Source organism: Schistocerca gregaria, chromosome 3 (assembly GCF_023897955.1).
Source record: "Schistocerca gregaria isolate iqSchGreg1 chromosome 3, iqSchGreg1.2, whole genome shotgun sequence".
Lineage (NCBI taxonomy): Eukaryota > Metazoa > Arthropoda > Insecta > Orthoptera > Acrididae > Schistocerca > Schistocerca gregaria.
The window spans coordinates 275,701,763-275,717,226 of NC_064922.1; the positions used below are offsets into that span (position 1 = coordinate 275,701,763).

The following is a 15,464-nucleotide window of genomic DNA, read 5'->3' on the forward strand; positions in this document are numbered from 1 at the left end:
TTATTTTCGAGGACTACTGCAGCCAATTTTTGATCGCTAACATTCCTTAGCATTATTACTGACTCTTCTTAATCTGTGTTTTGAAAGTATTTAGAAGTACACGTGCCAAATGGAGTGTTAACTTCATTGTCATAGCCGGCCGGAGTGGCCGAGCGGTCCTAGGCGCTTCAGTCTGGAACCGCGCGACCGCTGCGGCCTCAGGCTCGAATCCTGCCACGGGCATGGATGTGTGTGATGTCCTTAGGTTAGTTAGGTTTAAGTAGTTCTAAGATCTAGGGGACTGATGACCTCAGATGTTAAGTCCCATAGTGCTCAGAGCCGTTTGGACCATTTGTGACTGTCGTAAGTTGGCTCTCCTGGAGAGGATAATGTCAGATGTCCAAATCATAAACGTTTTCGCCGATCAAAAGTCATCAGGGGGCAGCTGCACATTTCCAGGAATGTCTTAGGTAGTGGCTCCATAAGTATTGGCGGAGGTGAAGGCGAAAGGCTTCAATGCGAGGAATGTTACTCAACAACCGTTTCAGGTTGACTTCGCAGTTGCCAGTCAAATGCAATATCCGCGACTTAGTTGTTGTAGTACTTTACGTTAAGAAATAGAAAGAGACACAACTAAACATTAAATCTTACAGAGTAATTCTCAATGAAGAAAACATTTCACCAGCAGTACCATTCTACATCTGACGTTCTCGGCGAAGACTAATACAAAATATCGACGTAGGAGATGTTGAAATTGATACTCTGAATGTATTAAATCGAATACAATAACGTGCAAAAATCATTAGCCACCTGCACGGGAAGAAAAATGACTTCAGCGTGGCCTAAAACCAGGTAGTCGGCCTAGGGTAGAACAGGGTAGCCCGAATTAAGAGTAATTTACCACCCATCTAGCAAAAATATACTACCGGGAAAATTAGAACACCATTATATGGTCTCCAGCTGATTCAATATTTATTGTTGCCACATCATATATGGAGTAGGCGAAATGATTGTATTTACACCACTGGCCATTAAATTGCTGCACCAACAAGAAATGCAGATGATAAACGGGTATTCATTCGACAAATACATTATACTAGAACTGACATGTGATTACATTTTCACGCAGTTTGGGTGCATACATCCTGACAAATCAGTACCCAGAAATACCACCTCTGGCCTTAATAACGGCCTAGATACGCCTGGGCATTGAGTCAAACAGAGCTTGGATGGCGAGAACAGGTACAGCTGCCCATGCAGCTTCAACACGATACCACAGTTCATCAAGAGTAGTGACTGGCGTATTGTGACGAGCCCGTTGCTCGGCCACCATTGACCAGACGTTTACAATTGGTGGCAGATCTGGAGAATGTGCTGGACAGGGCAGCAGTCGAACATTTTCTGTATCCAGAAAGGCCCGTACAGAACCTGCAACATGCGGTCGTCCATTATCCTGCTGAAATGTAGGGTTTCGCAGGGATCGAATGAAGGGTAGAGGCACGGGTCGTTAACACATCTGAAATGTAACGTCCACTGTTCCAAGTGCAGCCAATGCGAACAAGAGATGACCGAGACGTGTAACCAGTGGCACCCCATACCATCACGCCGGGTGATACGCCAGTATGGCGATGACGAATACAAGCTTTCCAATGTGCGTTCACCGCGATGTCGCCAAACACGGATGAAACCATAATGATACTGTAAACAGAACCTGAATTGATCCGAAAAAATGATGTTTTGCTACTCGTGCACCCAGCTTCGTCGTTGAGTACGGCATCGCAGGCGCTTCTGTCTGTGGTGCAGCGTCAAGGGTAATGGCAGCCATGGTCTCCGAGCTGATAGTCCATGCTGCTGCAAACGTGTCAAACTGTTCGTGCAGATGGTTGTTGTCTTGCAAACATCCCCATCTGTTGACTCAGGGATCGAGACGTGGCTGCGTGCCACGTGGATAAGATGCCCGTCATCTCTACTGCTAGTGATACGAGGCCGTTCTGATCCAGCACGGCGTTTCGTATTACCCTCTTGAACCCACCGATTTGATATTCTGCCAACAGTCATTGGATCTCGACCAACGAGAGCAGCAATGTCGTGATACGATAAACCGCAATCGCGATGGGCTACAATCCGACTTTTATCAAAGTCGGAAACGTGATGAAACGCATTTCTCCTCTTTAGACGAGGCATCACTACAACGTTTCACCAGACAACGCCGGTCAACTGCTGTTTGTGTATGAGAAAGCGGTTGGAAACTTTCCTCATGTCAGCACGTTGTAGGTGTCGCCACCGGCGCCAACCATGTGTGAATGCTCTGAAAAGCTAATCATTTGCATATCACAGCATCTTCTTCCTGTCGGGTGAATTTCGCGTATGTAGCACGTCATGTTCGTAGTGTAGGAATTTTAATGGCCAATAGTGTACAATATGTAAGAAGAATTCCGTGGAGTAGTGTTTTGAAATAACGATTCATAGTAATTACACGCTTGTGTTGATTGTACAGATGAGAAGCAATTGTTTTAACTGGAATAGTATGTACGAATAAAATATTGCTAATAGGAAATGGGAAAATACGAAACGACAGTTTTTAAAACATAAATCCTTATGCGATTTACGTTTTGTAATTATTTTACTGTTTGATGCAGGCTGTTAAAATGGGAGAACCGGTTACTAGAGGTGAGCCTACGGGCAGTCTCACCTCTAGCCCATCTTCCACTCACACCACACCATTGACGTGCGCAGTTCGACTGGTACCGTCAGTGTCTAAATAGGATGTTTACATTTTTATGTTGGTAACGCCACGTAGCGCTCTGTATGAATATCACTGACTGTGCTGTGTGCAGTCTGTGGCTGGTTAGACTCATTGTTGGAATATTCGCTGGCGTTGTGTTGTGCAGTTGGAGGGGAACAGCGCGTAGCGTTGTGCAATTGGAGGTGAACTGCCAGCAGTGGTGGATGTGGAGAGGGAAATGTCAGAGTTTTGAGTGGTTACTACAAGCGGACGATCTGGACGTGTGTCCGCCAGAAAAAGGAAAGTTGTAAAGATGGATGTCATATATATAATAGTGCCTTCAGTAGTTAGAATATTTTATTTAGCTGGCAGTATTGGCACTCGCTGTATTACAGTAGTTCGAGTAACGAAGATCGTTGAGATGTGATTCATGAAAGGTATAGGTTATTGTTTGTCACGGCCATTTTTTGTGGGTATTGTTGTAAGTCAGACTGCGTTGCGCTGAAAATATTATGTGACACTTTAGTGACGACCAGAACAATTAAAAAGGGGACTGTCTGAGTACGTTCAGGTTCGCTCAGTTGTTTGAAAATAAAATAACGTAAAAGTTTACCAGCATTGTCGTTCATACAGGGTGTTTCAAAAATGACCGGTATATTTGAAACGGCAATACAAACTAAACGAGCAGCGATAGAATTACACCGTTTGTTGCAATATGCTTGGGACAACAGTACATTTTCAGGCAGACAAACTTTCGAAATTACAGTAGTTACAATTGTCTACAACAGATGGCGCTGCGGTCTGGGAAACACTATAGTATGATATTTTCCACATATCCACCATGCGTAGCAATAATATGGCGTAGTCTCTGAATTTAAATTACCCGAAACCTTTGACAACGTGTCTGGCGGAATGGCTTCACATGCAGATGAGATGTACTGCTTCAGCTGTTCAATTGTTTCTGGATTCTGGCGGTACACCTGGTCTTTTAAGTGTCCCCACAGAAAGAAGTCACAGGGGTTCATGTCTGGCGAATAGGGAGGCCAATCCACGCCTTAAACCTGCGTATCTTATGAACTGGCTTATTATTCTGCGCTGATGCAATTAAATGGCATCTTAACTACTCTAGCACCATTGATACGCGCTCATGAACCGAATGTATGAGAAAGTATTCATACAGAACATTTCAGAGCCAGTGCAGATGACGCAATGCTGATATGGTTCATAATTACTTGTAATAGTCGTACTTTTCAATATTTCAGGTTCAGATGTTGTAGTTTGAGTGGCTTTTACAGTTAGTGTTCAGTTGGTTGAGCGTGTAAGGACAGAGTTCTCTTGGATGTTTTGATTGTAACACACTCTCTGACGCTAGCAGCACTTAGTAGCAGGCTCAGTGAACAAGGGGCAGGGCCCGAGAGACATCGGAGAGTCACTGACAAGTTTGGACGCTAGACCGTTTCGCATTTTTACAGAGTTACTTTGCGGCAAAAAGTGTTTGTTTGAAATATGTATTTTTAACTTTCTGTACGAGTGAGAATTGATGTAGCGCAATAAATAGTGTTTGGTTCTCACATAAACTGTATGTCCGTAAATGACCAGTTGGAATCCTTGGAGCATAAATGCACATTTTATGACCAGCACGGCTCACCAAACAAGGAAAAGAGAAAAAGCGCGGATCACCAAACAAGGAAAGGAGTAAACTCATAGTAGTTGTCGATGGAAGAATGTTACATGTGGAGTCACTTGACAATAAGCAGTTCATAACGGAATCGAGTAGTTGTTTTTATACTTTTATAATCAAATATTCTAACTGTTGTTACTTTTAAATCAGATACATTAGCCATTATTTTGTTTTAATACATATTCAGTTCATCGACCGTAGAGAACGAACTATTCACTATTTTTAAAAACTCTAAACGGCCAATAATTGTATCGTCTAATCGTTGCGTACTTTCAGAGAACATGAGAGAATAACCAGATAAAAGGAAACCTAGAACTTTGAAAAGATTTCCATTGCTAGTCGGTATGTGAACAGCAAGAGTGCGTTTGAAATCACTGTACGGATATATGGTGAAGTTTTTTGCATTTTCAGTTAACCGTATAAGGCGAACACTGAATCGGTTTAAACATCGTTACTTTTTTCTTGTTAATCTCCGTTCCTGGTAGAATGTTTGGCTGTAATAAAAAATGATTATGTTCTTTGGAGCTCTATCTATGCGATGTGCACTGCCCATAGCGAAACAGTATGGTATAGCTGTATGGAGATGGTGCAGTTGGTATGATCACCATCAAATTCAGTGAAACTGTATTACACTCTAGTAAAACTTTGTATGTCATTACCGACATGATTTGCAACAAAACAGACATCATGTTACGTTAATTTCATCAGAAGTACAACACGTTATTCGATAATAATGAGATTTAACATCTCTACGACTTCACGAAACTTAAACCTTAGTGCAGTGGCGCTAGAGGGAATCCGTTTCTGAAATTCATTTTTGTGTAGGCCTTCCAGTGAGATCACTGGCCATCCAGCCATGATTTTTCTGACAGTCTTCGTGTTTGCTGAAGGAAGGGAAACCAAGCTCCACTGCCAGCTTGCAATCCTCACGTAAGAAGCAATATCGGTATGCCTGAGTATGTGATGACAAACGTGAAATGCGTGATGTCTGTAATAGTATCGCAAAACAGAACTTCCACCAGAAGTAGTGCTTTGTGTCTACTGGTAATTGTTTTGTTTCTGTTGCATATTTTCGCTTATAGGGGCACATCGTCGAGGAGCACAGATTAGGAAGCTGGACTGCTCAAACTTGAATTTGCCGGATAGCATGCTCATACATCGAAATCACCATGGAGCGTAGACGAAGCTGGCGGGATATGGATGTGACCCACACCTGGATCAAGTCCTTGAGCCGAATTTCCAGTCTTTGAGCCAGTGTGGAAATGATTTTAGTCCACTACCTACTGTGCTTATTACGAATCTTTGAATCCTCAAGTTTGCTTCAGAAAAGCTATCACAAAAATATCGAAAGCTTACAGTACACAAGTAACACATTTACCCACATTACTTTAGTATAGTGTCATGAAGTCAGGGAAAGCGCCATACCCTGCTAACTAGCATAGCGTCTGAGAAAAGATAAAAGAAAAACGCAGCACTATTCATCATTCTACGTCAAGATCATAAGAAAATAACCTTTAACCTTATTAAAACTAGCGGACCTTCCTGCTAAGTGCTGCTGCCTCCATCCATTGCACAACGAACGCTTTAGGCATCTAAACTTCAGTCAGAAATGCGACGTTACAAGAAGACAAGTATTACAATTGCTTCATATATATATATATATATATATTTATTTTCTAACACTTGTAAATACGCACTATGCTGTTGATTATACGAGCAAACAAGCGAATGACCTCTGTGTGTCGGTGGAAGCGTTTGAAAATTCGAAAACCAAGCGGAGTATTCGTCGGAACCGACGTGACACTTACCTGAAACACATAGAAACCATACTTCTTTCAAATGGAACTAGACGAGAGAGCTACGTACAATTTTATAGCACAAGACAAAACTGCTACTAAAATTGTGATTTCAAGCAACCTTTATTGATAAAACGGAACAGTTATCTACATGGTTCACAATTAAAGAAGAGCACAACTTCTATACTTTGTGCTGCAGATTCTATTCTTGACAATGGAGACGAATGTATTTACAGTTTGGCGGCCTTTTGGTCTCTGGATGATCCTGTAATATTGGTGAAAGACTCGTATTCGTAACCTCGCAGGAGGAGCTACAAGAAATGATCTCTTCTCTAGGAAACGCGACCAGTTGTTTTATTTCATCACTACATAGACGAGGCATACTGCCTTACACGTCACACACACACACACACACACACACACACACACACACAGTGACCGTCTTGAAATATTTTTTGTTATATATATATATCAGCCTCAGTTTACACAAGTGGAATCATACCGATTGGACTTATTACCAAGTCGTTATCAGATGATCTGTTAAAAAAATAAAAAAACAGGAGGATACTAGAATACAGGAAACTAAATTCTAAATCAAATTAATTTATAAGCACGTATGTATGTTCTGTACATAACTTAATTTCATTTGTAGTTTAGTTAATAGTATTTAACCGTCTTCTTCCTTTATAAATAGATCATTTGATGATGACTTGGTAATAAGCCGAAATCTATTTTTTTGTTTTTGTAGTAAAGACAGCCTACTGCTTGCAATGGATTTTATAGTCGAATTGACCATGGTTTCGACTCCTAAACTAAGATTTCATTAGTTTAGGAGTAGAAACCATGGTCAATTCGACTATAAAATCCATTGCAACCAGAGGGCTGTCTTTACTATAAAAACAAAAAAAAAACATGGTTGCTGCACACAGCTATGTTTAAAGTTGTAAGTTGAAATCGGTACTAATACCATATGTGTGAGCTTACAATGAAATACATATAAAATAAAAGGTTCGTCATTAGTACTGTCAAAGCAATAGTGATACTATTCCCTATTCTATGACACCACCACTCTAGAAAACCATTACCACGTCTCACTTCTGTCAAAAATAAAATGAGGAGGAAATTGTGTCAAAGGTGCACTGTGATCTTAAGATTAAAATTTCGGATTGGAAGCTGTAACGATTGCATTTTGCCAAAATAATTTCAGTGAGACGTCAATTATATTTCAGGACAACCCATGTCTCACTATATTATTTTGTATTCTCCGAGGAGTTGAAGTAATATGAAATTCACGGATTTCATTTCACCATAAAATACTGGGATTGATAACGAAACGTCGCACCATTCTGACGAAAGCACCCAGCAGCCTCGAGAACTTCATTTCAAGAGTACTGAACGCTATTGGATATAAAACGACTTTAATCGGTTCACGTGAATTAGGACAAAAGTGAACGTTTTGAGTCTGTATAAGGTGCCATGTTCAGAACAACCAGATTGCAATGTTTCAACCGAACAGACGCTTATGACGATAGGACAAGTGGCGCGGCGCGTACCTTTGCGGCGAGCAGGCGACGTCGTGCGCCCTCATGGCGGCCAGACGCACAGAGCAGAGTGTGTGACGAGCGCCGGGATGAGACTGGCGCGTAGCCCAGCCTCCGCACGGACCGCGCCGCTAAGTGGCTGTCCAAGGGCGGACGGGATGGACCATCTGTAGGCAGCGGCAGCGGCGCCTATGGCCGTGGCCAACGCGCCATCAGGACTCGTAAATCAGCTTACTGGGCAAGCATACACCCAAAGGGTCACCGACATCGCTCGTCGTTCACACGATTTCTAGTACGTACCCTAGCTGTAATGCAGACCTGACCATTAGATGCCACGAGAGGCAGGCACGACAGTATAAAAGGAGTCCGCCAGTATTGTGTCGTTGACAGAACTGGCCGATCAGGAGAACTGAGTAACTTCTTTCACAAGCTGCGACATTGTCGCGAATAAAACAGTGACCCATATATAGACTCGGTTTCCTTTAATTTACGTCTCTCTCTCTCTCTCTCTCTCTCTCTCTCTCTATATATATATATATATATATATATATATATATATATATATATATATAATGTCGTGTGACGAGGGCCTCCCGTCCGGTAGACCGCTCGCCTGGTGCAAGTCTCGATTTGACGCCACTTCGGCGACTTGCGCGTCGATGGGGATGAAATGATGATGATTAGGACAACACAACACCCAGTCCCTGAGCGGAGAAAATCTCCGACCCAGCCGGGAATCGAACCCAGGCCCTTAGGATTGACATTTTGTGGTGCTGACCATTCAGGCACCGGAGTCGGACATTTACGACTATGGTAACAACCTTTTTGTTAACAGATTACCGGTTTCGCTCTATAATGACCATCATCAGATCTGTTTTATAAAAATAAAGTCCTAATGCACTGCAGCCATAGCGCATTTAACATTTGACGATGCACCCTTGACACTTGCTCACAAAATATCAGATGCAATTTCAATTTTCAGTTTCTCTGGATCTGAGTCTCATGTCTGCTGCAACAAATACGCCTCTTCTATCTATCATCAGCCTATGACATATGCTTAAATTTTTCCCAAGTATCTCACTCTTACTGTACTCAATTTTTGGTTTTAAGCAGCTTTCTACACCTAGTGTAATGTGAGATTCACAGCTTTCTAGGAGCACTTCAAACTCTGGTACTTTGTCGTGAATGCTTCGGTAGTGTATCACTAGGATTTTAATTCGCTCGGATGTAGGGACGCACTTTTTCGGATCTTATACTGACACTTCTGGGTCACCTACAGCTATTGTTATCTGGAGAGTCTCCTCATCTAAAAACCATCTTTTGTGTACTCCACACACAGTCAGCTACCTTAGTAGAGGCCTCTGATGTGTAGTGCATACCTAACTCATTTAGGGCGCCCTGCAGTTCTCAGCCCAATGACGTTAGTCCAGGAAGTGGCAGCCTAGTTTTTCACAAAATCTTCAATGTCTCTGATGCAATATTTCCACTCAGAACCAGAGCGAAATAATGAGCTGTTGGAATAATGCTGGAGATTGTGAGCTTCACAGAAACTCCGCAAACAAACCTCTGTACAGGGAGCCTAACCTTATTACTGACATGCCACTCACAGCCAAGTGGACAAGTTGAGGCGTAGCGACCTATACCGATCCTGCCTTGGAGGCGGTTAAGTGGGAAATGTGTCTTAGAGCTGGATAGTGACAGATGGTGACGCGAGACTGGTCGTGCGCATAATTTATGTATCAGCCGATAGGGGACAATATTGGATAGGGGACTGATTTAGTTTCGATGGTGCCCACTAGAGTGCACTAAAGTAATAGAATGTTTTTCATAAACTGTTCTAGTATTTTCATTAATTGTTATGTCTTTTTGTGTAGGTAAAATGTTATAAATGTGTTTTGGCAGTAGGAATGATGCGTGACTGTGGTTTAAGGTTAATATGAAGATAACTGTTTAACGAGTTATGTAGTGGGATTTAGTGTGGGTACATTTCGAAGAAGTATGGATGTGGACAAAGGGGATTTTTGTAGAATAGATTTCTAAAGTAAGTTTATGGTAAAGGGAAAGTTAATTCAGGTATAAATAACAATAGAAAATAACTTTATACATAAACAAAACTTCAGCACATTAGATAATTATGTCGGTAAAAAGTGCAGTCGTTAGGTTTACTATTTTGCGATTGGTTATTGATGAAAAGCGCGGACTGACGCACTGTTGAGTAAACTGACCCTAGGTAGAGCAATATTCTTCGCGCGCCTTTCTCTGCTGGTAGAGAAGACTTAGAGTATTCTAGGGAATCTATCCATGAAACAGTTCGGACGTGTGTAGTAGTAGTTCCGATGGAAATGATAAGTTGCCGGATCTAGCAGTGTTTCATACTTCAAAAGTGTGGTAAAGTGATGGCATAATTATTCCAATAGGCGTGTAGAAATTTCGCAATTTTTAAGTGAATTTTGTGACGAGAAAAGACATATATTCCGCGTGGCGTATTGAGCACGTCGGTCGCTAAAAACTGTGACTGCATTTGGTAACGACAGAGTTAATATTTGGCGAGCATTCTCAATCAAAAACAATCAGTATTTTTGTAGCTATTACGTTTTTGGTAAATGCAACACCATAAACTTGCTAACGTGAGTGAAAGGGATTGTTAGTGACTATGTTAAGACTATCTACAGGCTTGGCAGTGATACTTGTTCACCTAAGTTTCAGAATATATTAATTGAGGAAAAAATTTCCAACCTTTCATTTCGTGTGAAAACTTTCTCCCGAAACGCAGATTGGTGACGAATTACAGCCTGGTTCACGTCGGAGTACAGTAGGTTGCGCTCGGCTTCCCTACTGATGATATGCTGAGACGATGCTCACAGGTAGGTGGAGGTACGTCGTAAAGGGACGGAAAGAACCGCACCGTTGCAAAGTAGCGACAGATTCCTTGCTTTGAGTAGAGTAGACTGGATCCACAGGAGAGCATACTATTTTATGTGCTTTTGGTATCTCTGCTACATGCATCTCGTTAGTTCTCCCCACAGACCCTTTCACAACAAAATAGTCCTAAAAAAGACAGATGAAGAAAATGAAAAAGCAGAAGTAGGGGTCTTAGAACGAAGGAGAATTATGTATTCCTCTGTTCTGTATATGTGATTCAGTCTCTTCCTCCGTTTACTCTATCTTAGATTTTCAATGGCTTTGGTATACGAACGGCGTTCAATAACTATTACAACAATTTTTTCTGAAAACAAGTTGCACTTGTTCAGGATTCCCATACATTATATAATTCCTCGCTGTGTTGGCTGCAGATCCTTAGTTTTAAATATAATCTCCGTTAAATGCGATGGCCTTACGCCACCTTACTGCGAGGGCCTGTATGACCTCAAGGTTCCACTGTACTGGTCGAATCGGAGCCAAGGTCTTACGGCATCAATAATCTTTTCATTATCCACGCACTCCTTCCTGGGCAGTGCGTCTTCCATTGGGCCAAACAGATGAAAATTATAAGGTGCGAAATTCGGGCTGTAAGATGGTTGAGTAAGAACAGGCAATTTTTGTGAGCTTGTCTTGGGTACGCAGGCTCGTGTGTGGCCTGGCGTTGTCGTGGGGAGGAAAGAGTTCATTTGCATTGTTGTGGCGGCGAATACGCTGATGTCGTTTCTTCAATTTTGAGGGTAGCACAATACACTTCCGAGTTGATCGTTGCACCACGAGGGAGGACATCAAACAGAATATCCCCTTCAGAATCGTAGAGGTTCGAGAGCATGACTTCACCTGCTGAGAGTGCGGCTCTCAACTTTTTCTTCACAGGACTGATGGTGTGGTGCCACTCCATGGATTGCCGTTTTGTTTACTGTGCACAGATCGTCCTTCTTTGTTCTTTGTGATTTTCTATTATGCGTTCAGGTACCCAAAAGGTTCACACCTTGCGTAGCGCAACTGATGGACCAGTGTGTCAGCACCACCGACAGAGACTGTAGTGTTTTTGACATAGTACTCGTTAAAGCCTGTGCTATGGTAAGTGAGCGGGATTCACCTTATGAGAAAGGATTTTCGCATAGATATCGATCGCGTGTACCTGAATGGTTGCAAATCAGACTTACATCCACTCTGTAATAACAATGATCCGTTAAGTAAGTTCGAAATGCAATCACACGTCAGGATGGATCAAAAGCAAACCAGAAGATGCTACCAATATGACAATAATACGGTCGCCAGCCTAATTCCGCACTAACTGGGTTTCTTCCCTGTACAAGTTGGTATATATTCTTACAAAACAACAAGTTGTAACAGTGCATAATATAGTAGAATTTTAGAACCAGAACCAGAAAATCTATTGAACTGATAGTTTCACGTTCTGTACTGATACGTAAAATCATGAATACATACCACTACACTATAATGTTTACTACAAAACTTTATACTGCCTATTAACCTGATTAAAATCGGGCATAGGTTACACATACAAAATGTCAATTTTGATAAAAATAAAACACTAATAAATTTTGACTTTTATATTGACTTTAACTTTTGTAGGTCAAACAAATTTAGAACACTTCAGAATTCAAATGAATGAGGGGAGGACCCTGAAACTGTTATGATCGCTATATTTAAAAAAAATGATAACTGAATTTGTTATTCATTCAAGATTTCTAGTATATAAGTTACTACTCTATTCATCTTATTTACTGCTCATTTTAATGCCTTTAAATCTGTCTCGAAATAATAAACTTCATTACTATATCAATATTAAAGTTATCTTTCGACTTCGTTAGACCTTTGCGATTCATTTTCTGGTTCATTAACAAAACATTTCTTTAAACACCATTATGATATAGCTAGCTCTGCAAATAATTATTATTAACACAATTTTTAATTTTCATTTCGGGACACTCGGATTGCACAACTTTTGGAAAGGACCCTGTCTAGGTTAGTTGTGAAGATAATTAAAAGATGGAAAAGTTCTGGTAAAACTTAGGTTATTATTGCACCAAACAAACACAGTTCACTCTCTGATCCATACGAATACACTGCTAAAAGTTTCAACCTGCTAGTATCGATGCGGCGGTTGACGGGCGGCGAGGTGGCGAGGCACAGAGCAAATACACAACCACAGCTATGGCTCTTGACGTATCGACACTTTAATTCTTCTTAGCGACACAATACTTTTCCATTTAGTGCCTTTGAAATTTTGCCACATGGGCGTTGGAACATTCTGCAACATTCTGCCTGCGCGTATGTATATCTGCGATGCTCTGCTTTTCCGCCAAACGAAACTCAATGACGGCTCTCTGCTTGGAACGAAAGTAAATGAGTTAAGTACGAATTAAAAATAGTTTTTGTGAATGAAAATGAGTTTAGATTAAGAGGGGACATAGTTATTGGCAACTAGTTCTCTTCTTTCGAGTTTCTGTGATTCTGTGTCGTGAAGAGAAAATCAATTTCCACTGAATGAAGCGAAGGCTTTCATGTACGCGATTGAAATACGCGGCTTTTATACCGAAATTTCCTCCGCACTTCACAAAAAGAATAAACTGTTTATAATTTTACAGAACCTCAGTCCTTAAGCCTAGGAAAAGCACACTTTCTTGGAGATCATAATTATATGTATGAAGAAAAAAAGGGTGGTTATCGTAAATTTTATGAAATACCCAATTACCGAAGCTAGTAACATTGTCATTCTTGTGGTGTAGCAGTAGTAGTAATGGTAGTAGTAGTTTTAATCATCAGTAGATACTTTTACAAGGATATTGGAAATGCCGTGGTATTACAATCTGAGAACAACAAAAAAAAACGTAATTCATATGCAGAATCATTTATACACTTAAAGGTCTAATTTGACAAGGATGGCCTTATAGAAGGAATCATCCCACCATTTGCCTGAAGTAATGTAGGGAAACCACGGAAAAGCTTAATTAGGGTGCCTAAATGAAGACTGAAGCCTCTGCCCTAACACAAGACTACTTCCGTTTAAAATAGTGCAGTCTTATTTGGTACATCCGTAGTGTACATAATGTTTTACAAAGAAGTTATTTAATAGCGTAAACATAGTGCATTCACATCTTAATCCCAGACACCACACACACTCTTTCATGGTGTATCCCTACAAACATACTGATTATACGAAAACAGTACCAATGCATTAAATCTCGCTGTCAGATTTTACTTACGTTTGGCATTCTCGCTACAAGATAGAATGGTTATTTTATGAGTGTAGATAAATTGGTGGTGATAAACTCTATGTTGACATCTGAATCGCGTATTTCAGCCGCTGTCCCGGGGTGGCCTAGCGGTTCTAGGCGCTACAGTCTGGAACCGCACACCGCTACGCTCGCAGATTCGAATTCTGCCTCGGTAATGGATGTGTGTGATGTCCTTAGGTTAGTTAGGTTCAAGTAGTTCTAAGTTCTAGGGGACTGATGACCTCAGAAGTTAAGTCCCATAGTGCTCAGAGCCGTTTGAACCATTTGAACTTATTTCAGCCATGGATGCTGTAAGTAGTTTCATTCATTATTTTATTATGTTGTTGTTGTCAGTACAAAGAGCTGCCTATAATATCGATCTTCATAGAGACAATAAATTATTTCAACAATTGGTCGCAAAGAATATACATATGTAGTAACTCTTTTCATTCTTAATGATACATATGTTTTTTCGTCTGTTACTAGTCTGTTTTCGCGATCTCACTATTAAGATATCAATTTGATTCAGAAAGCAAATATATATGCATATTGAAGCGACGAATGAAAATTTTTACCAAGGCCAGGATTCGATATTGGGTCTCCCAAAAATTAGGCAACTGCACTGACCACTACGCCACCTCCCCACCGTGGCTTTGTGCATCTGCATTGCCTACCCTAGCACGCCTCCATTCTTGATACAAATTCCTATTCACCGAGCAGCCCAATAGGTATTCACTATAGTCAGAGAGCATTGCAGAGGATCTCCAGATGCACTGGAATATCGCCTCAGTATAGAAAGGAATTGGGGAGCCTGTCTTGGGCCCAGGCATAGGTGATTTAATGAAATGAAACTACATGGTTCCACAGACCATGTCAAGTCAGAAACATCTATGCAGACTGAAGCGATAAATGAAAATTTGTACCGAGACTGGGATTCAAAACTGGGGCTTCTGCTCATTAGGCAGATGCACAGTGGCTTTGCACAACTGTACAGATTGTTCTAGCATGCCTCCCTCCACGCTCCATACTCGCACTCATACTTCATCCCACTTGGTACACTAGTGGCCATTCAAATTGCTACTCCACGAAGATGAGGAGCATCAGACGCGAAATTTAACCGATAAGAACAAGATGCTCTGATATGCAAATGATTAGCTTTTCAGAGCATTCACACAACGTTGGCGCCGGTGGCGACACTTACAACGTGCTCACATGACGAGAGTTTCCAACTGATTTCTCATACACAAACAGCAGTTGACCGGCGTTGCCTGGTGAAACGTTGTTATGATGCCTCGTGCAAGGAGGAGAAATGCGTACCATCACGTTTCCGACTCTGATAAAGGTCGGATTGAAGCCTATCGCGAGTGCGCTTTATCGTATCGCGACATTGCTGCTCGCGTTGGTCGAGATCCAATGACTGTTAGCAGAATATGGAATCGGTGGGTTCAGGAGGGTAATACGGAACGCCGTGCTGGATCCCAATGGCCTCGTATGACTAGCAGTCGAGATGACAGGTATTTTACCCGCGTGGCTGTAACTGATCGTGCAGCCACGTCTCAATCCCTGAGTCAACAG

The 15,464-nt window shown here is 41.4% G+C and overlaps 1 protein-coding gene across 1 annotated transcript in view; it reads right to left on the reverse strand.

The window, feature by feature from the left end:
* The window catches only part of LOC126354785 (proton channel OtopLc-like), a 223,333-nt gene extending 215,473 nt beyond the window's left edge, over positions 1-7,860 (reverse strand). Inside the window, exon 1 of the mRNA XM_050004692.1 lies at positions 7,735-7,860. Within this exon, the coding sequence (XP_049860649.1) occupies positions 7,735-7,769 (35 nt within the window). The 5' untranslated portion in view covers positions 7,770-7,860. The remainder of the gene's footprint in view (positions 1-7,734) is intronic.
* Between the last annotated feature and the right edge of the window lie 7,604 nt (positions 7,861-15,464).